Below are 13,337 nucleotides of genomic sequence, written 5' to 3'. Positions count from 1 at the left end.
CTGAACCATGTCCCTCAGCACCACATCTACATGTCTTTTAAACCCCTCCAGGGAGGGGGACTCCACCACCTTCCTGGGCAGCCTGTTCCAACGCTTCACAACCCTCTCTGGAAAGAAATGTTTCCTAATATCCAACCTAAACCTCCCCTGGTGCAACTTGAGACTGTTCCCTCTTACCCTATTGCTTGCTACTCAGGAGAAGAGACTGACCCCCACCTCACCTCAACGTCCTCTCAGGCAGTCGTAGAGCAAGAAGGTGTCTGCTCAGCTTCCTTTTCTCCCGCTGAAACACCCCCAGTTCCCTCAACCACTCCGCCTAGGACTTTTGAGTTTGTTGCTCAGGGAAAATGCTATCTAAAGTACTGAGTCTCAAGAGAAAACAGAGAAAGTAAATTAGGGCTTCCTGACACTAGTACGTTCTGAAGAGAGTAGCACAGGGCTTAACCAGCTTGAGTGAAGTGTTAAATGTTTGTCTGTAATGGGTAATAATCACTCCTTTCTCTCCCGTTACTCAGTTTTTCTCTTTGGATAAGACATTTGTTCTTGTAACTATGTGAAAATGGGACTGCCAACGTAATCTGCGGTATTCTTATAGATGCGTTTGCATGTCTTCAGAAGAGAAGGCTAAGGAGAAATATTGTTGTCTACAGCTAACTAACAGGAGGATCTAGAAAAGTCAAATCCAGACTTTTCAGAGGTGCGTAGTGACAGGAAAAGGAGCAACAAATGCAAGTTTTAACAGGGAAAAATCTGGTTAGATATACGGAAAAAAGGTTTACCTCAAGAGACGTGAAATTCAAGTTCAGGATGGAGTGCTGTAGTCCAGAGATGTGGAAGGCTATCCACCCTTGGACATACTCTGAATTTGAGCAAAATCCTGAACAGCTTCATCTGATTAACTAGCCAATTAATTCAAAGGTTTTCATGTGAAGTCTCCCATATATGGTGGATAATTGGCAAAGAAACCTGAGTGACCAGAGTTTGTTGTGATTTATGCCGATTTCATTATTCTGGTTGAATAGGGCATTGGACTAGATGACCTCAAAAGGTTCCTTTCATCCTAAAGTATTCTATGATTATATGAATATTTGCATAATAAAATGAGTAATAAAAATGAGCCTTTAAAATTCAGAGCAAGATTTTACTCATTCCAATTTATCCATAATTTTTGTCACCATTTCTTGTTCTTTCCCTGTAAACAGCAACAGACTTTGCAATATTTTTCTGCTGTGTTCTGGTTTTATTTGTTTGCAGTCTTCAGTAATTATTACCTGTTTTGCTCATTTTTAATAACATCTAGTGTTAGCTAAATTTAAAAATGTCATGAACAAATGCATTCACAAATTGTATATTGAGTAACTGACCAGGGAAAAAACCACCTTCCTCATAAGGAACACTTCACTGCGTGTTACTTACCCATTGGCTGAGCCTGTCAAACAAATAGAACAGTTAGTTGTGAAAAATGTATTTGGAATAAAATCTTAGAATTTCCTTTACAAATTCTTTTCCATATATTACTAAGCTAGCTCTGTCAGTGCTGGAACTTCTCTGAAAAGTGGAAATGGCGCTCTTTGTTGAAGGCTATTATGGAGATTCGACTTTGTTTCTTGATTTCATTGCATACTGTTGTAAAGTCTTGGGAATTGCGCAGGGAATCAAAGAGATAAAGCCATGTTTTCACTGACTGAGCTGTGTGACAGGTCAAGACCCTGAACTCCAAGGCAGTAAAACCTTTTTAGCACCTCAGAAGTGACCAATATCTTGAATGATCAAGCCCTTTATCTGCTTCTATGAGATATAAAATATACGAATAACAGCATGCAAATGTTAGGAAGCAAGGCACAATCGTCCTGGTAATATCTTCCATTCTACAAGAGGATTTTTAAGCATTAATTTTGATTCTGTTCAATGTGTTGTTTCCAAGCCCCTTCCTGAGAAAAGCCAGCTATGCCTCTGGAGCAGCTCTCTTGGAAGAGCCTCTGTGCTGGCCTGGGCAATGTCACTTTAGAGAGAGATGGTGCAGAGAGAGGAGCAAATTTGCCTCAAGATGTGACGGATACTCACAGCTGACGACATGGAGAGAACCTGCATGCAGATACCGTTCTGACGCTTGTACAGGTTCAGAAAGGGCTTGGGGAAATAGCACAGTTCTCAGCATTGCACTCTGGAGTCCTGCGTTTTGTGGCTTTTATTTTTGTTTTCGTTGTGACAAAGTCAGGAGGAAGAGCAGGAGATAACACATTCTTATGTAAAGAATATAGGGTTTCTATGCTTTATTGATGTTTTTTATCCAAAGTCTCCTGCATTTTATCACTGAGAGTATGTTTCCCAGCCAACCAGGACGTGATTTGGACTCCCTTCAGGTGAGACGGTAAGACAGACATGCTTTGCTTGTTATTATACCGGTTCTCTAGATAAAAAGAATGAAAGATTTGCTTCCAAAACCCGATTTGAAAGAGGACTAGATTATTTGGGGCTTTTAAAAATGGTGCCTATCTTCAAATTACATAGAAGTCAGGGCTCAGGTCAGGAGCAGGGAAGTCAGCAGCACAGAGTAGTTAGCCCGTATTTCCTCTTTCAGATTTAACTGCAGCTGGATATGAAAGAGGAAATTTGTACTGAGATGCCTTTGACAGAATCTTGTCTGAGCTCTTCTGCCTGTGACATCAGGTTCAGACAATGCTGTATCTTGTGTAGACTTCTGACATGTGAATCCCTGTGTAAAATGACGGATCCAATCCTGGCGATACACAGACTGCTTACATAGAGTTTTGCATTAATAACATTTTATATTTTGGGCTTGATACTAAATTTTGACAGACTTCTTACTCTAATTTTCTTCAGTAAGCCTCCTGGCCATGTAAAAAAATCTTAGTTACAGTCTGAGTTAGCCTATTCTGTCAAATATAAATTGGACTTCGTCTTTGTTGCAGATGTTTTATCCTCTCTCTGAAGATCGGTAGGAGCCGATCTTCAAATCAGTCATATGAAAGTCGTCCCTCTACAATCATCCAAGAATTCAGATCATACCATTCCATGGGATAAAATTACTTTTAAGTTGTGAATGTGGTTGTACTAATTTTGCTACAATTAATAATGCAACTGTCACGGCCATTAGACAATCATAATTGTTGTCCATGACATTCCATTGCAGACATCATCCTCCAGGCATTAATTCTATGCAGAATGAGAGAGATCTGGAAGAAAAAAACACTCAGGCCATCATAGCAGAAAACAATTCCCATGTTTGTCAGTTGCAGGTTAATGCAGAATGTCATTTTCCCCTATATTCAACCTTAGCAAAGACAACGTGTGGAATACGCAACCGTAGTGCTGGCAGAGCTGTGGGGTGAAGCCCTGTTCCCATCTTCAAAAGTTCTCTGACTTCACTGACTCAGGATTTCTTCCCTGGTCTGTGGAATTGTTCCACATGTTTGGGCGTTCAGACTGATACCAAATACCCTAATTTAGTAACAGACTCTGAAAGTTTTGAGGCAGTATTGTAGCATGAAAATGATGGGTAATTTTTTTTTATTTTAAAAAACTCAATGCTTTATACGATTGCCTTTCCTTACAGTGTTCCTGGTATATGTTATAAATTGTGCTCTTTTGGCATCTTTTTCCTGCTGTGCAGTGGCAGATAATGAGCAGAAGAAAAAGAGCTGGTTCTGAGAAATTTTTTATTATGGGTCAAAATACTTTCCCCCATTAAATTATTAAAAGAATGCAACAGTATGTTAATTAAATATTAAATGTTGAGGAAATAACCTACATTCTCTTTGGTATCTACAAGAAAAATTGTAAATTTTGTGTCATAACAGTAACCTGATATTGGACAAATAATTTATTGGCTGTAAATACAGCTGATGAATACTGTTGGATAAAAAATTTATTGACTGTAAATGTGTAGAAAAACTATAATATCTATCAGAAAATCCAAAATATGTTTTTCACCTTTGAGACCTGCCAGGCTGGATAGAAGTCAGTGAAAATTTATTTCACAAAAAGAATTGGATAACATTAAGTTTCATTTGTTTCCAATTGTCTTATTTTTCATTTCACTATTTCAGTTATTAAAAGATGAGCTTTCATGGTAGCTCATTGGAAAGACAAACACTGACAATATGAAACATCAGCCATTGATATAAAAAAGACATTTTGATAAGGTCTAAATCTGATTTCCACAGGTACAACAAATCTTATGTTAAAACGAGGTGGACTGAAACAAATAAGTGTGTGAGTGTTCCTAAAGCTCATGCTACCTGTCTCATCCCTGACCTGTGATCTGCACACTCCAGCCTCATAACGCATCTGCATTTCCAGCATCAGTGTTCCCCATGTGTGTGCTTTGCTCCAGAACATGCACACGGTACCTTGGAACTGTTCTGGGTTCCACGCTTGGCAGAAGCCTGACTGCTGGCAGGATTTCCAGCTGTGTGTTCGCTGTGTTGACAGGTGACCCAGTAAGCGACTTCGGTGCATACACAACTTCATAGGCCATGCTGGGCAGCAGAGTTGGAGATCCTAATGTCTGGTGGTGTGCTCCTGGGCCAAAGACAACTGGATTCAGTGTCCTTCAGACTGTAACCTGTGAGAGCTTTTTGCAAAGCTTGCTTAAAGATCCATCTGCTTTTATCTCTTGATGAGGGGACAAGAGAGGACAAAGCAAAGATGCGATGAATAAATAGGCAAAAGATCATGATGCTGAAGCCCGTGTTTCAGTCTCTCAACTGGGAAGGTAAAAAGATTTTCTGTCCTCGGAAAAAGCAATATTTCTGGCACCCACTATGAGATTTAAATATCGTGTCTGCTAGCTGAGCGTCTCTGAGTTGGTGCCTGGCTTATTATTTCAGACGCTTACGGAGGAAAGATAAGCAAGGCTCCTGGTGTTTCAGTGACAGAGCCTTTAGGTCTTCCTACGGTAAAATTAATGGGGGTTTTGTAGGACTTCTAGCTACATTTGAGGGTATTTAGGTGTAGTCCTTTGTGGAGTTAGTATTACTCTATCACAAACTTGGATTACTTTTTAGAACCTCTTCATTTAGTGTATGAAGAATAACTCCTAAACACTCCTCCTAATTTTAGTGATGTCCAGTGTCAAATCATATTTTATGACTGTATTTAGATCTATATATACTTTTTAGGTTCATAATAAGTATTCTCCTCAAAGCAAATGAATAGGGATATCATTTTATCTTTTACTCTTTTTCTTTTAAAATAGCCTGGAATAAGTAAATCAACTCTATAAGTGCAGCCCTGTAAATTTTCTATTACATCTGTTTATCTTTTATTGGGAATGCCACTATTGGGAGTATTTTTATATCCTTATGCTTTTTCAAACTGGCATAAAACAGCTGGTAAACTGTTGACCTTATAAATTAAACTAGTGTTTTAAACTGGCAATAGTCCATAGAAGACTGAAGTTACCCATAGTTCTTGGTATACTTGTGTGCTTTCTGCTGTCCTAAGAGATGGCTGCCTTTGTTAAATACATCCAAAAGGGCTTGGGAATCCCTGTGGGTTTCTTTCTTACCTGTAATTGAAAATTGAAAAAATGCAGATGAGGACAGGTGTTCAGTTGATTGGCCACTGATGAAAGACAGCTACCTCTAGGGTGAATGAAATACTCAACTTGTCTAAAGGACTAAGTTAGCTGTAATCAAATGTGAAAATAAATAGCTAGGAAAAGACGAGTATAATAGTATTGTCTCCGTGTAGCCACAGATCCCTTTCTAACACCATTGTGGCCACATTACATTCCAAATACTGACGGTTTGTTTGTTATGGAATTTCAAATACAGAGGATAATTTTCTCCAATGGACCTGTATCTAGCAAAAACCTTGTGGGGGTTTTCAAGACTGACAGAAACACAGCTTTATCCCTTGTGCAGTAGTGCTGTCAAATAGCAGAGGTCTCCTGTCACAGGGATGAGTGCAGCTGAACAGCCAGTAGGCCATTCTCGCACTGGCTGCCACTAACGGTATCGTGTTTATGCATTAAATGAGCCACAGAAATGTAAGACATAAGTATTATGAATTAGATCTTTTTCTTACATGTATCTTACATATGTATGTAGGAGCGGATTTATTATAAGTACAGCTGCGAGGAAGATGTTCCATTGCACAAGAATGAAATCTGAGAAAATGGTACTCCTGATTCATCCTCCTCAACCTTAGTCGCTCTAGAGGTTGTTAATTGACTTTCGGTTTGTGGTAACAGCAACTGCACCTGTTCACAAAAGCATGAACTTGCTTTGAAAAAGGAGGAGGAGGAGGAGGGAATGCTCCCAGAATTCACAGATAGCCCTAAGGACTTGGCGATGCCTAAGTTACCCGCTAACGGCCTGCAAATCTAGTCTTAGTCAAGAGTATTCAAAGCATTACAGGTTCTTTTTCATCACGTTAAACAAATGACAATTGCTTCTCCCAATCTATACAAAGTAAGCCAGACTAAACTCTCTTTATCAATAATTACTAGTAGTAATTTTTGCATTCATACATTATTATCATCTGAGCTGTCTTCCTCCATTGATGTGCGTTAAAAATGTCCGATAGTTATGCTTAAAGTTAGATATTGAGCAAAACCATCCAATATTGATTTCCCAGTTTCCAGAGATAGAATCACTATCTTTCATGAGTTCTTGTGATTAATATCACTGCTAAAAGTTTCAGATAATTAACTACTACAATGACCTGCTTCACCTTCCAGCCATTAAGTTCTGTTACATCTTTGCCCCTTCTGTTGAACTGTCATCAGCTTTCTGTTACTACGTACTCACAGATTTTGATGAACTCCTTTTTTATCAGGCAGTTGATTAATGGAAAAAACAGAATCTTTCCTAATTTTTGTTCTTGGGGTTCTTTAAATTTGTTCCAGTGCCTCAGTGTTGATCGTTGATCTTGCGTTGAGGACTCGCTATTCTGTAACTCTGATCACACTACAGACTGAGTATGATAATTTCATTGGTGTCCTCCTTTTGTGTTCTCAAGAAGTGATCGCCTGGGGTCTTGCATGGGGTAAAACTCTTTATTGGATAAGTAGGTATCATCTGCTATAACATTGGCCAAACTGAAATCTGCATTTCTGATTTTTACCAGCTTGTTAGATATCCATCGCTTGCCTTTTGTATGACTTGCCACTTTCCTGATTGTTACATTATCCACAAATTCCATCAGTTAAGTGACTTTTTTGCCAAGCTCTCAGGAGAAATATTTATACTGTAAAGCTGACATGGTCTCTGCAAAAGTCACTGTTTAACAATGGTTGGTTTGTGTGTACGTACTTCTGGAAACTCAGCTCTTGGAGACTTTGGAATCGTTAAGTCCCTTGTTAACTTCGTATCAGCTGAGATTTTAATCAAACTGTCGTGTAGTACCAAACAAAACTCCTTTCAGTGGTCCGATTCTATCAATAACATTATTTTAAGCAATCCAAAGTCTAATCACATCAAAATGTGATGTAGTTTACTTCGAAAAAAAGTAAAAAGCTATTTTGTTACCATTAAACTGTATTTCTTTCCTCCCTTTGTTTATGGAGCCCGTCATAGGCATCGCATTAGTTTATTGGGGATTGCTGTCAACTGAAATGGCCTATAATTTCACGGGTCATTCTATTTGGGCTGCTCAAATATCTCCAGACTAGGAACTATCTACAGTTCTTTTCATGTCTTCGCCCGCTTTTCAAGATTTATTAAAATAAACCACCTCTTTTAAAACTACCTATACTATAACCTTACTCACTGGAAATACAGATTTTTTTTTCTTCTTTATTTCCCTTTTTGTGGTATATACTTCTGATTATAAATATGAAGATATCTCTGGAAAGTAAATTTTCTCCTTTCTAAAAAACAGTTACAGTGACGTGACAATGGAGGGAGAACATCTCGTTTGCTTTACTGCCAAGGAGAAAATTTTCCAGCTTTGTTTTCTCCCTCTTCTTCAGCTATTTTGGTATTGTAATTGCTAGTTATTTTTCTTAGATTATGTGTATATGTAAAAGAAGCAAGAAATCTTGATTGTCACAAGATTCTAGAACATTACGCATATAGTGCAAGAAAAATGCAGCACAGCTTATAAGCAGCTCAAAAACGCCTCAAAGCTTTAAGGATTTTTTGGGGGAAAAAAAAAGCCCTGAAATTATCTTCTTGGCAGATAATAGGCTCTGCTGCTCCAGTGTTCTACCCTTGCATTCACTAATTACAAAGTTAGCTTGTAGCAAAATCTTTCTCTATTTTTGGGGGGATGATTTATGCCTTCCCTGCGTATGATGGCAGTTTTAACCTGGGTAAGTGACTGGCTCCAGCACAGCGATTCTTATGTTCTTTAGAAATTAATTTTGAATTTTCCCCAGCATTCTCTGCCCTTGGAGTTTTATGGGGGTTAAATTAATCTATTATGTTTAAGAGGGCTTTTTTTTTTTCCCAAAATGGAGACAGAAGTATTTGTAAAGAAATCTAAGTAGCAGAACGCTGTTACTTTGGGTAGCAAGACAAAGACTCTGTTAGCTGTTAGCCTGGAAAGCTGTCGTTAATTCACAATTCCCTAGCGATTGCTAGGGGGTGAGGTTTGCCTTCTGTACTGTGCAGTAATTTCTTAGTCATACTTTAGTTTGAAATGTTAACTTTCATTCTGATTTTTTTTATTATTATTGACATTATCTGTTTGGAAAAGTGCAAATGTTTCTGTACCCAGATTTTGTTAGGAGTCAACGCATTAAGGGCTTGATTCGTTTCTGCCTTGCTCCAGCTTTATGCCACTGTAGCTCTGCTGATTACACAGCTTAAAACTGAAGTAGCACAGTGGTGGAGGAAGATCTAAATGTTAATCGAAATGATGTTCATTCCATTTAATTCTTCTTTACTGAGCCATAATACAAGCAGGGAGCTGGAGGCAGTAAGAAAATCGCTGGAAGTGCTTAGGTAGCCAAATTGGGTACATGGGATGGCTACCAGCGGATTTTGGAGAACACTCATAGCCTGATATTATTATGGGATTTTATGTCTCTTTTCTGATTCCAAGATTTGAAAGCATTTTACAGTATGAATGGGTATTAAGGGCAAGGACTAAGTATCTGCGTGTTAAAATATGATTAATAATAGTGAAAATGGGGAGCTCTTATCTACTCTAACAGCAGATTGAAACTAGAGATAATTAAAATGGCATCCCAAAACATAATGCGGTTTTATAAAAGACATCATTACAATCCACATCTGATCTTGCAGAAGTACATGCTTCTGCACACCCTTATTGGTACACTCTGTAAAATTACTAATGTGTTTAAGGATGTAGATTGCATCCTTTGTATGTTTTAAGCACCTAATTTATGTGCCTCCAGAACTCTTTCCATAAAGAAACACTGGAAAATGAGAGGCTATGAGAAACCTTCTACAAATAGAATTCATTCAGGAATGTGCAATACAGGCTCGATCCAGTCAGTTTATCCACGTTGATTATGAAGTAAATACTATTTGACGGTATCAGTTTATATTCAATATCAATGCACCAGTGTTTCAAAAAGAATCGTTTAACAATGAATAATGCTTGATTGTAGATCTCTGCAGTAAATTAGAATATCTTAATTTAATAGAGTATGATCTGTTATTTGCCAACAAACGTACAGATTGCCTTATAAATCATGCAGTAGTGAGGTTATAGAATAACACTATACTGAATTATATTCCATTAGTCCCTATTGAACAGTCATGTTTCTGCCATATAATGTAATTTTCCATCTTTTAACTTAGTTTCTTTTAGTAACAGAAAACACAAATTAGTCCCGAGGAAAAATATTTACCGGGGGCAGGCAATTAACTGTGCATTTCAGGGAATGGCACCAAGTACGTGAAAATCATTTAAATGTTTTTTTGTTTTTCACCTCACTGTATGTAGCTGGTTTTGGATTTAATGAATCATAATGAGTATAAGGCCACTGCTGAGGAAATCAAAAATAATAGGTAAGTCTGTAGATTCATGTGGTTCCAGACACGAACTTTCTGTAATGTCTATTCCTGTTGACATCAGTCACTGGCACCTCAGAAAGAGGTTTCTCCTGAAGTCTTCTTCTGTTAATGAGTCAAAATACTTGAGGTGAAGTATAATATGGTTTTGGTTATTGCCTTGTAAGTATTTCTCATGGTTACCTTGATTAGAATTCACATTAAGGAATCAAGTGCTCCCAAAACATGGAGGAGGAACAGTCTGGAGGGAGACAGACCTTTCATACTAACTAAAAAGAGCTACAAACTTGCCGCACAAGTGGGGTGGAATTAAAGACTTAAAATAATACTACATCCAACATTGTTCCTACAAGCTGTGAAAGACTGACAGGAAAGTGGGGCAGCTTCCATGGCAGAAGTGAAAGGCTTTATCACAAAAAGTCTATCCCACTTTTTCGGTATTTTGGGAAAGGAATAATTGAACATCCTAAATAGTGACCTCGGTTGCTACAGTACTTAAAAGCACATTTTTAACACCTACTATTTTGAGGATGTCCAGCCGGATTGGTAAGTGCCTAATTCACATTCTGGAACATTGAGACATTGCTTTGGAAGTTCCATTATCTGCTTAAATCCTTTTGAAAAAATTGGCCAGGGATATGCACTTGATTTCAGTGCATGATGGAAGCTTGCTGACTGGAACTCCCAGTGGTTTGAAGTTCACCAAGTTCTTAAGTCCTCTTGTAACCAGAGGACTCAGGAAGATCAGGCAGACTTGTGCGTGGGAGAAACGCAGAGGTATATGTATGAAAAGTCTGCTAATCATGAAGTAAGATTCCTTCTGAACAGAAGTATCTCAAATATTACAGTAGCTACAAAAATCCGGAGTTAACTGTTTCATCGTTTTATTTCTTTAGGGGTTTCAAAGTCTCTTTTCATCTTTTCAGATGGGATTCTCTAACAAGCTCAGCACTGGCCTCACACTGTACCTGTAGATATCATTGGGGGTGTTGCTCTGGGCTTAGTAGGAATAATTAGAACAAACCTGAACACTTAGAAAAATCTCTGTTGACCTGTTTTGTGGATTCTGACATGTAAATGTAAATTTTTAAAGGTTTAAATGAGAAGTCATGGGGATTTTTTTTTTTTTTTGTGGAAAGAGGCAACTTCTTCACCTGTTGGAAAGGAATCAGCAATAAAAAAGCATCCAACACAATTTTAAAATTATTGTTATTAAAAAATTTAGTGTGAGGTACCTCACTAACACGGTTTTACAAGTTGATACTGGTGCTTGTTACTACAAGCGACTTGATTAATTTTGAGGGAGAGGATTCACTTAATCTTTGATGAGATCTGAGACTATTCAGACTTCAGTCAGGAAACCATCCGGTGATCCAGTCATGGAGTAACCTTGCTGTCTATCACTTTTTTCTCTGTTTGTAGCTGGACAGTGCCACTTCTCTCATCCAGGCAGCTAAAAATCTGATGAACGCTGTGGTCCTTACAGTGAAAGCATCATATGTGGCTTCCACTAAATATCAGAAGGTCTATGGTACTGCTGCAGTGAACTCTCCGGTTGTATCTTGGAAGATGAAGGCCCCTGAGAAGAAACCTCTAGTTAAGAGAGAAAAACCAGAAGAATATCAGACAAGAGTGCGAAGAGGGTCCCAGAAGAAACATATTTCCCCTGTACAGGCCTTAAGTGAATTTAAAGCTATGGATTCCTTCTAAACCACTAAGCTTTACCAGGAGGGTTTTCTATTCCTTTTGTATGCATACCTGCCGACTTGTATGCGTCTGGCATGGGGTGGGGGGAAGCAGTGTCCATTTGCATGCAACCTGAGACTCTACGGAAGTGACTTAACTTTCTGCAATGCCACAATTTAGGGCATTTTCTTCTGATGTTAAAAGGACTTATTCCAAGCTTCCTTTTGGGACTAAACTATAGCGTTAAATTGGCCAAAGAATTTGCATCACAGGGGTATGTGTGAGTTAAATAAGAAGTTAAAATCTAAACCCAGAAATTGTTATGCATGCAAGAAACATTTAGGTTGGCAGGTATATTAAGTGAAAAAAATGGAATCGTAATGGTAGACCATAAAGCTTGTATTGCTTCTGTTCCAGTGCAAAAATGTACTAGCCAATATGCTTAAATGTGTGGCCCAATAATGAAATGATATAACTTTTAAGTCATCTTCATTATACTATGTGAATTTTTAAAACAGATGCAAACTAATTCATCTTACAAATGCTTCTTTTGAACCATATTTTGTTCTTTATATTCTAGTAGTGTTATGACTGCTCACATTTCTATTAATCCCATTTAATACGACCAGAGGTTTACTTTTGCCAACTGAATTCCTTATGGTGGATTACGAAGCACAATATGGTGATCGACATTGCCTTTTATATTATGATTATGATGATGATGATTATTATTCTATTAGTAATAGAAGACCTGGTGGTGGAATGTTTAGAGACATGAAAACTGGCAGTGTGAGAATTTAGAGGCAAATACATAGGTGTAGCTTGGATTACAGGTATCTGACATACCACTGTAACCACTAACTCAATAAACTCATTTAACCTTGGAATCCTCAGCATGGCTCGTCGCTTTTAATGCACAGGTATCTCCTGCATCACAGCTGATTTTGCCTCATGCTTCTTTGTTGTTGTTGTTGTTGTTGAAGGAAAGACAACATTACATTCATTTTCTCTTTTTTCACAACCAGCATAGCCAAACGTGGCCAGTCAAAACCAGGGTTTAAGTCTGAGACAGATTTAAGCCTCAATACGACACGTGTCAAGCGTGGGATGCAATTATTTGTTTAAACACAACACCTCAGAAACAGCATGAAGATGGAGCAATTTTTTAAGCTTATAAGACTGGCATCTCAGAACTGTGGAGATCGTTGCTTCTGCCATGCTGTATTGTAGGGGTAAATCGTACGTTGCGAATATTCAGAGCGGACAATGCGACAACAGTTTGTGTGCACACAAGGCCTTTATTAAGATACACCTGCAGCAGACTGCTGCAGCACCTACACGCTACAAATTCTAACTGCGCAGTTTCTCCCTTATCACATGTATTTATAGTTTCTGAGTTATCTTACGTATACCTTGCTTGGATTGGTCTCAAGTTCACTGTCTTGCCCAGAGATGAGCTGGCTCTCCAATCACCCATTGACACAACCTCTCTGTCTCCTCCTAAATAACACACCTCCTGCTGCTGACTGACAGCAGGCTTACAGGGCTGCTTCCCGGACCAGCCGGGGGGTCGTGCCCACACTGTATAGCCTGTATAAAGACACTTTTATCCCCTTTCAGCCTCAACACTTGGCTCAACTGTTATGAAAAGTCTTGATATATATGAAAATAAAACAATGAGCATGAATTTCTTTT

General features: G+C 38.4%; 1 protein-coding gene across 1 annotated transcript in view; it reads left to right on the top strand.

Annotated features, from left to right (window-relative positions):
* Positions 1–12,535, top strand: part of LOC104490078 (catenin alpha-2) — a 46,955-nt gene extending 34,420 nt beyond the window's left edge. Inside the window, exon 7 of the mRNA XM_010132320.1 lies at positions 11,379–12,535. Within this exon, the coding sequence (XP_010130622.1) occupies positions 11,379–11,666 (288 nt within the window). The 3' untranslated portion in view covers positions 11,667–12,535. The remainder of the gene's footprint in view (positions 1–11,378) is intronic.
* Positions 12,536–13,337: the final 802 nt, after the last annotated feature.

Source organism: Buceros rhinoceros, unplaced genomic scaffold (assembly GCF_000710305.1).
Source record: "Buceros rhinoceros silvestris isolate BGI_N320 unplaced genomic scaffold, ASM71030v1 scaffold2283, whole genome shotgun sequence".
Lineage (NCBI taxonomy): Eukaryota > Metazoa > Chordata > Aves > Bucerotiformes > Bucerotidae > Buceros > Buceros rhinoceros.
Note: the sequence above shows the minus strand (reverse complement) of the source record. Positions and strands in the feature narration are given on the sequence as shown.